Source organism: Canis lupus, chromosome 5 (genome assembly GCF_003254725.2).
Source record: "Canis lupus dingo isolate Sandy chromosome 5, ASM325472v2, whole genome shotgun sequence".
NCBI classification, from domain to species: domain Eukaryota; kingdom Metazoa; phylum Chordata; class Mammalia; order Carnivora; family Canidae; genus Canis; species Canis lupus.
This window is the reverse complement of record NC_064247.1, coordinates 70,401,176-70,416,383: the sequence shown is the minus strand read 5'-3', so window position 1 is coordinate 70,416,383 and position 15,208 is coordinate 70,401,176. Positions and strand designations below refer to the sequence as shown.

The following is a 15,208-nucleotide window of genomic DNA, read 5'->3' as shown; positions in this document are numbered from 1 at the left end:
TGAGCCAAACAGCCTTGAAAATCCACTCCTAAATCCCGGCAGAGGCAAACAAAGGGAAATGGAGTGTTGAGTATTTGGGTAGCAAATTAGCTCTGAGCCTGCGGAGATGGTTACACTGCCCCCACACACACCCCGGACCACACGCAATTTTCCACCAGCCGTTGAATTCTCGGACTTTAGTTGATGGGTTTTGCTCTTCCCCAGCAGAGTTTATAGTGTATTTATCAAACATCCTTGGTGGGCTCAGCTGAGGCCTGGTGTGTAGCACGTGCTGGAGAAATTCAGGCCCTCCAGGTACATTGCATCCGAGATGTGTGCTCAGCCAGTCCTTGTGTACGAGGAATGCGTACATCTCTTTGTGAGCACAGGGCACTTGTGTGTGGCACATTTAGGGAGAGCCTAGACAAGCAGCTATTTATGATCATGCTGTCATGTTCAGAGTCTCTTGGAACTGTGGACTCAACCTTGACCACACATGAGAGCCCAGAAAGTTACTGGTATCTGGACCCCAGCCCAGAGATTCTGATTTCACTGGGCTTCAGGATGTTCAGTACCAGGGATACCGGTATCCAGCCAGGGGTGGAAAGCTCTAGTTCAGGGGTAGAAGTGTAAAGGTGGCAAATGGAAGAAATCAGGGAAGATTTCATGGAGGAGGAGGAGGATCTGCACAGGATCATACAGTATCTTGGAAGCCACCATGGTGGTGAGGAATCAAGGCTTTATAGTCAGAGACCTAGTTTCAAATCCCAGCCACCTCAGCTTAGAATCCATGTGATCAAGGATAGGTCATATGACCTCTGAGAGTGTCTTTCCTCACCTGTAACGTGGAGATGGTAATACTGGCTGTTCAGAGAGGTCTGAGAATATCTGTGTGGTCTGTGATAGCATTTAGTGTTGTGCTGCCCAGGAGCACCAACAAAGAAAGCCCATTGCTGGAATTGCCTTCATTTTAATGAGCCTCCCACTGAATGGCCGGGGGGCGGGAGGGGTGCTTTAACAAGCCTCAAGGTTCTGACAAGTCCTGCTGTATAGAGGCCTAATTTCATTGTGCTTGGCCCAGCATTTCCCACACAGATGTGACATCAGTGATGCCACAGAGCCCTTTCCTCAGTGAACGCCTGTTAACAAACACCATTCCTCCAGGCGGTTGGAGATACCATCCCTGGAGGTTCTGCAAAGAGCCAGGGTGATTCTGTGGACAGGAGGGACCTGCAGGCTGCAGGAGGCTAGAATTCTGGGAGTTAGGGTCCCTTTGAAGTGAGCTTCCAGGTAGAGATGGATGCTGAGCTTTCTCACCTGGCCAGGGATGTAGAGGTGAGGTCTGGGCCCTGCCCAGGGGGAAAGAGGGGCAGCCAGGTTCCAGGATGCAACTAGAAGCAAAGGCACTCAGGAGATCTCCTTAGCTGGCCAGGGAAGGCCTTGTGGTGGAGGTGACCACCAGGGCCTTACAGGTATCATGTAGAAGTTGACATTCACTCGTCCATTCCTCAGCTGTGTGTGGAATGGACTTCAGCGTGAGCTTTAGTGAGACACTCAGATGTGGATGCTACCTCCACCTCTCCCTATCTTCACACTAGGAGCAGAGTGCTCTCCCAGACTGAGCCACAGTGTCCTCGCTGATAGGACCTCCTCACCCCCGGCACCACCACGGGGCTTCAGGGAGGCGATCTGCTCGGTAGAGCCCGTTGTGTTCACTGGGCTGTAGCTCGTGGCGGGTGGCCCGTGCTCACACACCCTCTCCGTCTCTCCCTCCAGCCGCGACAATTCCCCCAGCCTGAAGGAGATCCGGAACGGCTGCCAGCAGCCCTGCGACCGGAAGCCCACCTTACCTCTGCGCCTTCTGCACCCTAGCCCAGACCTGGTGTCTCAGGAAGCCACACTGTCCGAGGCGCGACTCAAGTCGGTAGTCGTGGCCTCCAGCGAGATCCACGTGGAGGTGGAGCATACCAGCACTGCCAAGCCGGCGCTGACGGCCAGCGCGGGCAACGACAGCGAGCCCAACCTCATCGACTGCCTCATGGTCAGCCCTGCCTGTAGCACCATGAGCATCGAGCTGGGTCCCCAGGCCGACCGCACACTCGGCTGCTACGTGGAAATCCTCAAGCTGCTGTGAGTGTCCCCTCTGCATGCCTGTCACCGGTAGGGCAGGAGAGGGGGACTTGGCTGTGAGGCTGCATGCAGCTGTTTGCCAGTTCAAGGCAGGCAGGGCAGAGCCTGCTGAGTGTGTGGGCACAGGTATAAATGTGCACACTTCAGGTGTGCATAAATGCAACTGGTGCACAGGATGCATACTGGAGGGCATGAAGGCACACATTTAGGGTGTATAGGTCTATGAACATATGCTTGTGCACGAGAGTGTGCGTATGTGTGGGGGGTATACAGAGGGCTACAAGTGTCCATGTGTGCTGGAGCATCCGGGCACATGTACAGATGTGTGCATAAGCATAACGTATATAGGTGTGTCCATGAGTTTGAGAATGAGTGTATAAGTGTCTGCAACCGCTGCCAGAATGTCCATGAGCACAGGGGTACCCAAGTGTGTCTGCGAGTGTGTGAATGTCTTTACATTTTGCTTCAGTGGGCAGAGGGGCTCATTCTGAGTTTGTGAGTGCGTGTATGTTTAAGTGGCTTTGAGTTTGTGGGCATATAACATGTATGTGGTTGCTTGAGTGTGTGTATGTGTGTGTGAGTTGGATGTGGGGTTTATGTGGATTTTTCTGGCAGGGTTCTAGATGTGTGTTTTGAGTGCTTGTATGTGTAAGTGCACAAGTATGAGGGGGTCTGGGTGCTTGTGCTGCTTCTGGGCATGAGCAGCTTGAGTGCACAGTGTGGGTCAAGCATTTGTGCACATAAGTTGGAGTATGTGTGTGTTTCTCTGTGTGCATGCCTGCAGATACGCCTGCGAGCCAGCATGGGACCATGTTTCTGTGTTGTGTGATCTATGCATGCTTTGGGTGCTTGGTGTGTCTTTCATGTCAAGTCCCAGGGCCCTGACTCCCAGCCGTGCCCAGTGGGCAGGGATAGAGGATGGCGTGCAGATCAGCCTGTGTGCAGGCCTGGCTGATGGGAAGAGCTCAGAGAAGGAGACGAGGCTCAGGTCTGTTCCGGTTGGTGCTGCTTCTGAGCTAGCTGCTCCGGGCCCATCCCTACCCATCCTCAGGTCTCGGTTTATGCCTCTAGAATAAAGGGCTCTTAATATTTGACCCTCAGGGGGCTTTCCAGTTCTGCCATTCACACTTGTACCACCCAGACCCGTCTCGAGCTCACACGCACCTGTTTCGTGGAGACCCAGGCAAAGGGGCCTCCTTGGTCTAGAGATCCCAGCAGATGCCTCCCCATGTCACTCCCACAAGTCCTAGGCTTCAAATGGAGCTCTGCCCTACTCTCAGGACTGAGTCTAGACCCTGGCATTTCCAGGTGCAGTCAGTGCTGGGTAGGGGCTTTTCAGAGGGATGATGGGCATGACTCTGTGGTCACATCTAACCCATGCATGGTGCCTGTCTAGTGACCCAGCACGAGGGCCCCTCGATCCAGGGGTATGCCTGGCTCCCGGGGCTGGTCGGTATTGCCGGACTTTCACCGAGTCCCTGTGTTGTTGCTTGGCTATGCAGCCTGTGCTCAGCCTCTCTGGTGAACGTGGTGTTGCCAAGAGTGCACTGGTGGGCTACAGAGTGGAGGCACCTGTCAGTTGCCTGGTGAGCTGCTGACCTGGACTGGGAGCTGGAAAACGAAGGCCTGTGGTATATACATATACATATACTTGCACAAACGGATACACAGGTGCATGCACACACACCGCTAGGCACACACACTCAGATGGCGTTTTTGAGAACACAGTCATTTTCTTTAAAGCAAGGGGCAGCCCCCACTTTCTCCCAGGAGCGGCGATCGGCCCTCCAGGGGACAGGGCAGCCATGGCCTGTGCCTTGCCCCAGCCCCCTTCCTTCTTCCAGCTGTTCTCCATAAACACCTGCAACTCCCAGGCCTTCTGCCGGCTTGCGCCCCAACTCACATTTCTCATTACACACTGAGGGTTTGTGCTTCATCATGCAGTTGACACATATTTTTTTTCCTTCTTCGTAAACACGCTCACGAATGCGATTCTGTTCTTCTGGTCTGCTCCCATTGCCTGCATGGCCCAGCTGCCAGGGTGTGGTGGGGGGAGGGGTGGCAGGTCAGGTGCCCGGTCTAGGGCTGGCCAGCAGGAGCCAGGTGGATTCCTGACTGCTGCCCCGAGTAGCACCTCACCCCTGCCCGCAGGTCTCCACAACGTGTTGGAAGCCTTTTTCACTTGGTGGAGGGGAGGCTGAGAACACAATTGGGACCTGATAAATTCTCCTAGCCGCCCCCTTCCCTAACCCTGCTGCTTGCTTGTGTCGCTGGCCAACATGAGGCCCTCAGACACATCGGACTCACAAACCTCAGCAGCTCCAGTGGATGGAGGAAAAAGCACAGATTCAGAGCCAGATGCTGCATCCGGGGCCATGGGTGCCAGGAGTGGCTTGTGGCCCGGGGTGAGTTACTGGTCCTCTCTGAGCCACAGCTGCCTCTGGGCACGAGCATGAGATGGACATTCCCTGGGCGCCAGCGCAGTGTAGACGGCTCGCAGGCACAGATACTGGGCAAGTGGGAGTTACTACAGTTTCTGGTTATAACGGTGTTTCCTCTATTTTGAGATACTGTTGGGAGTGAGATGTATCCTTGATTTAACAGCAGCACTTTGAGAGGAAAAAAGCCCGAATATGGCATTCAGTGCACATTCAGATTGCACGACACGTGTGCTGTCTGAGAATTGAGGACTTGTGGCCATCTCACTTCACCGGCTGTGTAACTGGGGCAGCCTTCTTGGCTCCTGAGATTCGGTTTTCTTGTCTGTACAATGGGTGTCATGACAGAGGGCCTTTCCACTGCTGGCCCGGTGCTGGTTCTTGGTGAAAGTGTGTGGCTGTTACCAACAGGAATACTCCCTGCTGAGAGATGTGTGTAAAAAGGAAAAAACAGAGAATTTAATATGGAATTGGGGGAGGGGATCTTAACAGCGTTGTGGGGACCAAAGAAGCCACACTTAAAGCCTGGGCCTGGCCCATCTACCAGGGCAGGCCCTGCCGCTCCCCAGAGCGTGGGCAGCCCAGCCCAGCACATAGCCCCTGATTAGTTTCGTGCCCACAAGAAGACCTGTGCATCATTAGACTCTGACACCTTCGAAAAGTAACATAAGCCCCAAGAAGTTCCCTGGAGACCCTTAAAAAGGAAAACTCTTCCCAGCACAGGCCTGTGAGGCCCAGGCTGGGTGGTACGATGGAAAGAATGTGGACTCAGAAGCAAGACCGAGCAGGTTTGGGTCTCTAGGAGTTTGGAGTCCTCCTCTGAACCTGCAAGCTGTGTGCAGTTCACACATTTATTCCAGCATTCCTCTATCAGACGCTAGCCGTACATGTCCACTGGGCTAAGCTCTGTGCTAAGTGCCAGGAGACCCAACTGACCTCCTTCCTAGTTCCCCTGAACCTGAGTAGCGACGACATTGCCCTGCCTAGTGGGATGGAGTGTGGGAAGCTGCTGATACACGGGAGGCCACAGGCAAGGGCATGGGCTTCTGACCAGCTCAAATCTGACTACTTGATCTTTTGCAAACAAATGCATTTTGCAAGAGGTCTTATTGGGCTGGAAGTGAGCCAAAAGATGCTTCATCCCTCAGGGGCCTCCAGGGAAAATGCAGACAGATTTTGGGTTGTCCTAAAAACTGGGCAGCATAACCAGAACGTAGAGGCAGGCACTGGGTGGTGGACACAGAAAGTGTCACGCATCACCCGGGACAGTGCTGCTCGGTAAAGACCTGCCCCAGCCAGATGCCACAGCTTCCCAGTGAACACCAGTGGTTTGCTGCAGGGACAGGAATTGTTTAGGAGTTCGGACACCCTGTCAGACGAGGACTGGCTGAAACAGCTTCCAAACACACAGACCTGGAGAGGAGGGTGGCTATGCTGGTGGAACTGAACCAAGTCCTGGGAGCATTGCCAGAACCAGATGCCCCCAGCGCAGGGAGCCACCACACTGTGTTGTCTGGCTTGTGGCCCAACGGGGGCTGGCATTCAGGTTGGGTGCTGCTGTACATGCAGCTGTCAGGGCAAGGCCTGCCTGTTCCAGGCCAGTGTGCTGGGGACTCCTGGCTTCTCAAGGCTCACATGGTGCACCTGCCCTCTGGCTGGTGCATCAGCTTCTATCATGTGGATAGGGCAGCATTCTCCCCACATCGTGCAGAAAAGTCCTGGGAAGCAGGAGGAAAGCGTGTGCTGGGAGGAAGCGTCTTGTCCACGGGGCAGCTTAGAGGGCAGCAGCTGTCAAGTCGGCTTCCAGTTCTGCTGCATGTCCATTGTATGTCTGCCAGGGCAAAGCAGCTGTCCCAAGCCCTGGGAACCACCCTGTCCCCATTTCCTGTGTCCACCCCCTCACCTGCCCTGCTTGTCCCTGGTGTTACCCACACCCACCACAGCAGGAGAAAGGAGGTTCTCAGCCATCTGGCTTCTAAACCATCCAAGAAGTGCCATGTGAGGCTAGAGATCAGGCCCCGTGCTCAGAGTCCAGCTTCCCCTCCTATTAGCTCTGTGACCTTCAGCAGCTGTCCTGACCTTGTTGGGAGGTCTGGGGAGTTCTGGAGCCAGCCTGGCCCCATTAATGTGAAGACTGAGTGTTTGGTGGTTGACACCTAAGGCTCATCGCAGGCTTTCGGGATGCTCAAGGTGCCTATAATGTAGACAGACAGACATACAGCACATAAACAGATACACAGCATATTGGGAGAACAGTCAGAGACAAATGTCCAGAAATCTCCTCGGGGCAGGAGGCAGAGGAGCACCACCAGATAGTGGTAAGAAGCTTAAGAAACACTGGATTCTAAATGCAAAGGAGCCCCAGGGCCATAGGCCCACGATTCAGGTCTGGGTCCTTTCCTCAGCCCAGGCCAATCCAGGCAGTGTCAGGGCCCTCCTGTGGGCAGTGCCAGATACAGTAGGGATCTGACTGTAGCTTCCCCCTCAACACAGGCCATTGGATGAGTGCTTCAAATACATCCTCCTCCCAGAATCCAGCTTCCTACCCCAACCAAGACAGGATCCAGGTCAGACTGCATGCTAGAGCTTGCAGCTACTGAGGACACATGCTGTTCCACTTATCAACATCCTCTTCCACGTGCAGGTGAACCCAAGACCCTGGTTGCAGCTCCCTAGTGTGTGCTGGGTCCGCAGCTCAACAGGCCTCTTCTGGGCACCAGCCATCTGCCTGGCCTGGTGCCCAACCTGGCAGGTGCAGAGATAAGATGTGGCCCCTCCTGGGGCTGCTTCAAGCATGGTGTGTGTGCACCTGGGCACCCGGGCAGTCTGCAGCGGGGGTGGGGACAGGGCCGCTCCAGTGGCCTCACTCCTAGTATGTGGGTTAAAGTGCTGGGACCTCAGAGGTGCCTGGTTGGCTTAGGACAGTCAGCACTGGCTACCTCTGGATTTGCTTTCCAACAGAGGCATTTGAGGTCAAATCCAAGGTACCAGTTGGTGACTTGTACAAATATGAAGCATCTATGGGCCTTGTTTTTCTTCTGCAAAATGGGTTGTCGTAACTGGCACCTTGCAGGGTGTCTGTGAGTATTACCCGGGGCACGTGTGGCTGCTCTAGTGTCTAGTAAAGGCCCATCCATCCCATGCCCTGCATGTTCCTGCTCCTGACCTCCTGCTCCTCCTGGGGGGCAGTTGGTACAAATGTGTTGGGGGGCAGGGTGGGGGCCCTGCTGACTCCACAGCGGCCTCCAGGAGCTGTTGCTTCGCTTCCTGGGACCTCTCTCTGTAGCCACTTTGCTCGTTACTTAACTGCTCCCCGTCTGGAACACAGGCTGATCCCGTGGTCTCAGCAGGCCCCAACACGCAGTGAGTGCTCGGCACATCGCAGCTGTCACTGTTGTTCATGCTAACATCTCTGTTCTCGAGCAACCTGCCCTGGGCCAGGGTAGGGGCAGGACCCTTCCGTGCCTGGTTCCACCTGAGGCCTCAGCTGCCGTCTGTCAGAGGTGGCAACTGCCAAGCCTGGATTTGATCTCTCATCCACCACAGCTGTGTTAGCTCGCACAGTTAACCTCTCTGGGCCTCAGTTTCCCCATCTGTTGAATAAGGCCCATCTCATTTACTTCCCTGTGAAGACTAAACAAACAGAGGTAAAGGTCTTGGTGCGATGCCACGCATGTATAGTGTGCTGGCACAGTTGCAGCTGCTGGGTTTTTTTCCCGTTACTGTTACTGTCACCGTTGTTATTACTGTCATTAGCTGTGACTGTTAAAGAGTTGTTATCTGGGGATCCCTGAGTGGCGCAGCGGTTTAGCGCCTGCCTTTGGCCCAGGGCGCGATCCTGGAGACCCGGGATCGAATCCCACGTCAGGCTCCCGGTGTATGGAGCCTGCTTCTCCCTCTGCCTGTGTCTCTGCCTCTCTCTCTCTCTCTCTCTCTCTGTGACTATCATAAATAAAAATTTAAAAAAAAATTAGGATTATTAAAAAAAAAGTTGTTATCTGGACATAGCAGTAGAAGTACCTGATAAATCAGGAGGGTTGACCCAAACTGCAAATAAATAGCATGTGATTTTTATTTTTTATGAATCAGCCTATAAATTTGCTCCTCAGTTCTGGTCAAAAATGAGAATGCCTTTGGATTCCCAACATAAGCCTCCTTTGCTGGTCAGCTTGGGTGGCCGCACAGCCAGGTGGCTTCGGCAACAGAAATTTGTTTTCTGGCAGTTCTGGAGGCCGGAAGTCTGAAATCATGGAGTGGGCAGTGGGCAGGGGCGGTTTCCTCTGAGGCTTCTTTCCTGGGCCTTCTTCCCGTGACCTCACAGGGTCTGCTTCCGTGTGTGTGTGTGTGTGTGTGTGTGTGTGTGTGTGTGTCCTTGTCTCCTCTCCACGTTAGGATGCTAAGCACACTGGGTTAGGGCCCACCCTGATGGTCTTGTTTTACCTTCATCGCATGTGTGTCTCTAAACACAGGCACGCTGTAAGGTGCTAGGGTTAGGGTTTCGATCTGATAATTCCAAAGCTGGAAGGAGCAACGATCTGGCAACCTGGGTACAGGGGTGAGGTGGGATGAAACCCCAGGGAGCCGGAGGGCTGGCCCCTTCGGCTGCCGTAAGGAAATCTCTGGACAGGTCCTGTCAGGCCCGTAGATACCAGCTGCTTGTCTTCCCAGCTCCCTGGAAGCAGGAGGTGCCATGGGAGTCTCTGCCAGACGCTCTCCCTATCTCGGGCCATCCGTGACAGCACACGGTAAACCTCTCCTGATCCAGTCCAAGCCTGACTGTCACTCCTTCTCTCTCTAGGTCGGACTACGATGACTGGAGACCGTCCCTGGCCAGCTTGCTTCAACCCATTCCATTCCCCAAAGAGTAAGTCCCCTCCCCGTCTCTGCCCTCAGTGGTCCACAGATCACCCTGGGAACACCAGGGACAGTAGTGGGAGATGGAGAGGTTGGTCTTCAGCTGTGGGACCCCTGGGGACACCTCCACCCCCCTCAGAAAGACAGGGAGATTACCTCACTGCAGCATTACTGGATGCACTGAGTAGGAAGGCACACAAAGCCCTCCCCACTGGGCCTTCATGCCACGAAGTTAGCGACTTTGATATGCTTCAGAGGAGACCAGGACTACGTGCCTGTGCTCTCCGGTGGCCACGGTGAAAGACACAAGAGCGGGCACGTGGAGTCGTTTGCTGTGCCATCCCGTGATATGCTGAATGCTCTCTCGTCACGCCCATTATGATTATTCGCTGGTGTTCCACAGCGACTTGGGTCAGAGATGGGCCCCCCCATCTCTTGCCAGCCCTCCTCTCAATATTGAATTGATCCGAGGAAAATAGGGAGAAAACTGTCTGGTGGTTAATGGCCTGAGGAGAAGGCTTTGTCTGAATAACCAGGCCCTAAAATGCCGCCAGGCCTCTGTTTTGACAGATGTGGAGAAGCCAGGCCTCGGGAGGCGGCTCGGGGCTCTCTCAGGAGCCCATTAGCGAGCCTGTGTTTATGAGATGCGGCTCTCCAAGGGGGGACATTACACCCGGTAATTGCCCCATTTGCTGGCCCGGCTGGTCCCTGGGGCCCCCAGGACTCGAGACCGGAGAAATCTGACTCCTGAGAGCCACGCCGTCTCCAAAGAGCGGTGGCGTCATGGGCCGCAGCCGCTGTCCCCATGGCCCCGGGGACACACGTGACAGTTGGCCCATGATGCAATTCACCTGGAGAACGGTCCCCAGACGCCCCACTGCTTCAGGGCCGTAATTAGCACGGCCGCAGTCGTAGAGGAGCCTGGGTCATGGGCGCTGTTGCAGGTGCAGGCCCTGGGGGCTGGGGGGCTCCCTCTGTTCCCCTTCCTACTAGCTCTGCCCCCTCAAAGGAGGCCGTTGTTGTACAGTTCCAAGTAGGGACGAGATGTCCATGTTTCATTCTCAGCTTCCTTCTCACTCTTCGGATCAGACAAAGCCTCACCGTTCCCAGAGGAAGATCTCTGGATCATTGTGGCTTCAAAAGCACCCCACTAACTGCAGTCTTCCCTCTGTTTTTGTTACAGAGCTCTTGCCCACGAGAAGTTCACCAAGTGAGTATTTGGGCAACGCCCTCACTACCTCCTTGCGGTGTGAACGTCCTCCCTCCCGAGGCCGTCCCCCAGCGGCCGGCCCTCCGTCCAGCCTGTTCATGCTCACTCACATGCATCCTGGGAGGCAACCGTGGCCCCTCCTAGAAGTTCTGCAGCACGGTCCTCGCAAACCAGGGCCCAGGGAATGACTCTGCCCCCACCCCATATGTTTCAGGGAACTGAAGTACGTGATTCAGAGGTTCGCCGAAGACCCACGACAAGAGGTGAGGGCTCCCTCCCCCCTCGAAGGCACCTGGCAGGGCCTCCTCGTCTACCACGGGCATTCATAACAGTTGACGAAGGCTCTGTGCCTTGTGCACAAACACAGCCACCCCCTCATGATGTGGCGGGAGTAAGCCTGGCCTGAGATGTCTGTCCTTTACTGGAAGCCCAGGCTAACCAGAGGTGGTTTCTCACCAGCTGGCAGTTTCTTCTTGGAGCATGGGCCCTGCTTTAGGGGCAGGCTGGCACTGGGCTTCCCAGCCAGTTCCAACATAGCGCCAGATCCTCCTTACACCTGCCGTTCTGAGAATCAGCAAACCAGGGGAGACATCTGAGCTGGGATCTGAGCCGAGTTTCATTCCCGAACATGGTGGCTGAGAGCCTCCCTGAGGGGCTGCTCCATCTCTCCAGTATCTGGGCTTCAGGGAGAGCTCAGCTTCCCCCCCCACCCCCCACCCCCGGAGGCTGTGTGAGCCAGGACTCAGCGTGGCCTGGGTTCCTCCATCCGCTGTATCAGCGTAGCAATAGCTGGCCTGGATTAGGTGCTTCACCCTGCATCAGGCACGTGCATTTTCTCCTCGAATCCATCCCACCAGCACGAGTATGTTCTCTCATCACCCTGTCCTACATCAGAAGCACCTTCCTTTTAGCGTTGGGAACCCTGAAGCTGAGGGACGTCCCCATGGTCCACACAGCTGGTACCTGGCCAAGGCAGGATTCAAGCCCAGGGAGTGTGGCTCCAGAGTGTGTTCAGTGGCCAGCTCTGCAGCAGACGCACTGGGCCCGACAGGGCTGCAAAAATGAGCAGGACGAGGAGGAGCTCACACCCCCCTTCTCCGTGGGCATGGAGCCGGGGGTGTGAGGGGCCCTGGCTCCCAGGTGGGGACAGACAGGACACGTGTACCCCCAGCAGAGCAGGCGGTCAAGGATCGACAGAGGAGGAAATGGTTTCTTCCCCTCAGTGGACCCAGAGTATACTCTTCTTCAGGCCCCACTGTAAACCAGTTCTAGAAGGATCAAGTTTTAAAACACCTTGATTCTCAACCCTGATTCCAAAAATGGTCCTCAGGTACAGTGGGAAGAGGCAAAAGTGGCAGATAGGGAGCTCTTAAGTGGTTGAATCACGGTGCTGGTCTACACCATCCTTCACTGCGTGTGAAGACAGATTCTCAGAATTCCCCTGGAAAGTGAGCCTCTATTTCAAACACAAACTTTGAAACTGACAAATAAAAGTGGTCCTAGCTGCTTCCCAGAGCAGAGAAGCGAGCCAAGTGCTGGGACGGAGCTTCCCAAGCCTGGTACCGACCACGGCCCCGGGGACTGGTGAGCAAGGGGCCGGTCCTGGGGCCTCGGGGGAGGAGGCCCTGCCCCCAGCAGGCCCCTCGCCAGGCTCCTGCTGCTTCTCCTTTGATTCTGTTTCTCTTCCTCGCTCTTGCCTCCCACCTCCTCCCTCCTGAAGAAGCCAGAGCTATAAATTGTTTGATATATTTGCTGAATAGAGTTTCATACTCTTGGTTCCTCATTTCTTTGAAGTAGACAAATTAGCGTTTGATATCCTTCCAACTCAGAGGGAAAAATCAAAGCCCCACCGCCTCTGTTTTCTGTTTACTTATGTGTGGGTTGTGATCAATTGAATATCTGTGAGTAAGTGGCTTTTGGCAGCAAATTGTCCTTCACTCCTGAAGGAAACGATCAGGCACATCTCAGCGCTCTTCTGAGGACAGGGAGGAGGGGAAGAAGTAAAGGTCTTTGTCTTCCTCCGGTTTTCTCTTTCTCTCTCTCTCTCTGCAGTTATAGGAGGGGCCAGGGTGGATGTGGAATTCCTTACGCACACGTTTGCACACGCACACACACATGCCCACCCACACACTGACACACAGAACTCTGGGAGGGTGGTTGAGACCCACCGAGAGAGCTGTGCTTGTGCACGAAACTGGCCCTGCCTGGACAGAGAGCCTCCGGGGAGAGGCACAGAGACAGAGAGGAGGCAGATGCCATGAGAGTGAGCAGACAAGTTCAGAGGGAGCTGAGGGCAGAGAGCAGGAGAGAGGAGTTAGAGGTGCGGAGAGAGAAGGGAGAAAGAAGAGCTCCCCACTGCCCCCCGAGAAAGGCACAAGAGAAAAGGGGACTGAGCCTGGGCAATTGCTTTGAACCTCTCCCCCCGCCCTGAGTTGGCTGCAGATTTGCTTTGATCCAGGGCACCTGACCAAGCCAGGCCTGGCCCTTTGTCCCGCAGAGCTGATGGTGAGTGGCTGGAGGTGCCCAGTTGATGGATGCCACAATTTTTTCCCAAAAGGCCTTCCGTGGTATTTAGTAGGAGGTGAGAGTCACTGGACTAGAAGTTAACCAGGTTTCTTAACTGCTGGACTTGTTGGAGCCTTTAATGTTTGCATGTAGAGCCCCCCAGGGGCTGACCACCGTGTTCCTCCTCTGCCGCAGGTGCACTCGTGCCTGCTGAGCGTGCGGGCCGGCAAAGACGGCTGGTTTCAGCTCTACAGCCCCGGAGGGGTGGCCTGCGACGATGATGGGGAGCTGTTTGCCAGCATGGTATGTAGGGCGGGACCCCTCAGGGGGGCGCTGTGGGCAGGCCCTGGGTTGGCCTCCCTGGAGGAGGGGGGCGAGAGCTGCCCCGATCCAGCCGTAGCCAGCCTGGGAATGTCCAGACTGCCCCAAAACTGAAGAAGAGGGTGGTGCTGAAGGTGACCATGAGGTGTCACTTCCTTATTTCTTGCCTGAGCGGGTGCCCAGCGAAGGGCTTGGAGTCCCTGCTCTCACTTGGTCCCACTCAGCTCCGTGAGGAGGTGATGGCGTTACCCACCTCACAGACAAGGCCGCTGAATCCCGAGGTGCTCACCGCCCAAGCTCACACAGCTCACTATAGTGGCAGCGTTCAGGCCACTGAGGGCTTGACCTGCACAGGGATTCTAGAAGGCCACTGCAGATCCACCAGTCTCCCTGACCTTTGCAGTGAGAAGCCAAGGGCAGGATGATCATCTCACCTTGGAGGTGAGAGATCTGAGGTTACCAAACCAGTAACTGCACCCTTGGGGACTTCCAGTACTTTCTTTGTGCCGCATATCCCACATGCACCGTTTCTTCGTCTTCAGCCTGACCCCTGAAGCACACCCGTGTTGAAGCAGCCTAGGGAGGTGTGGGGGCCTGCCCAAGGTCACAGAGGCCTTCAGCCTCCACATCCCTCCCTGGACCCAAACCACCCTGTCCAGAGCCAACCCTTCTGCCAGTGGCAGCGTGTCCATCTCCTGAAGGGGGCAGACTCTCCTCCCAGTGGCTGGAGACCCCAGCTGTCCTGCTGGCTGACATCACCAACTGAGCTCTGGCACCATGCATGTTCCCCACCCCGAGAAAAGAGGTTCGGATGGCAGCCTTGCTATGCACTCGCCTGATGACGTGGGCCGGTAACTGGCCCACCGTGGGCTTCGCCTCCTCGTCTGTGAGCCAGGAAGTAGCGTGTTGGCTTCTTGGGCTCACCTTGCACTTGAATGCGACAGTGGGTGCAGGGTGCCCAGCCAGGGCCTAGCACACAGCCTGCTCAGAGGTGAGGGCTGCGGTTGGTCTCGTCTCTGCTGCAGGGCCACCAGCTCACGAAGCTCTCCTCAGTGACAACAAATCCAGCGCTGCCTCTGGAACCTTTCTTGAAAGGGACTTATTTTTAGAGCCTCTTCCTCACGCACTGGCCCTCCACTCCTCACCCGCTGCCTGACAAGCCCCTCTCAAGTGCCCTGTACGTCCTGGAGATGCTGGCCTCTGCCCGCCTGCACCCCCCCTCACCTCTCACGAGGGTTGCCCTGATGTCACAGCTTTACCATGGCAACAGCCAGCCAGTGATCCCCCACCCCTCGATGTGGGGACTCTGTGCGAGAGAAGTCGGGGAGCTGGCCGCTTCCCAGCCTGAGAAATTGCGTCTGTGTGCCAGAGTTGTTAATGATGGAGCGGAAAAAATATACATGGAAGAGGAAGCAGGCAGCCCCTGGGATGGCAGTGCATCGTTTCCATGGAGACGCAGGGCACAGGAGCGGTCCCCGTGATGAGGCTGCCGTCTCCAACCATGGAAGGGTGTTTGTTCTCACACCAAGTTGGGGGAAGGGCACATGGAGTGTTTGCCCCCCCCCCCCCCCCCCGCCACCTCGCCCTGTTGGTTGGGGCCCCCTGCGCTTGGGCGCCATCTCCAGATACGCCAAAAAGAAACCCAGTTTTCTTAATGGCTGCCCTGCTTGTAAAGCCAGGTGGAGCAGAATTTGCCAATTCCTGGATTTCTGGGGCAGGTGATCACTCAGCACCTTTGGAGCTCCCAGAGAGTTTGAGAAGGGGGAGGCGA

General features: G+C 55.6%; 1 protein-coding gene across 5 annotated transcripts in view; it reads left to right on the top strand.

Moving 5' to 3' along the window:
- Nucleotides 1-15,208, top strand: part of LOC112646716 (c-Maf inducing protein) — a 231,258-nt gene that overhangs the window by 205,080 nt on the left and 10,970 nt on the right. For all 5 annotated transcript variants that reach the window (XM_025426959.3, XM_035716595.2, XM_035716594.2 and 2 more), the window contains 5 exons: nucleotides 1,756-2,109; nucleotides 9,346-9,411; nucleotides 10,585-10,611; nucleotides 10,826-10,874; nucleotides 13,312-13,419. In XM_025426959.3, coding sequence (XP_025282744.1) covers nucleotides 1,756-2,109; nucleotides 9,346-9,411; nucleotides 10,585-10,611; nucleotides 10,826-10,874; nucleotides 13,312-13,419 — 604 coding nt within the window. The remainder of the gene's footprint in view (nucleotides 1-1,755; nucleotides 2,110-9,345; nucleotides 9,412-10,584; nucleotides 10,612-10,825; nucleotides 10,875-13,311; nucleotides 13,420-15,208) is intronic.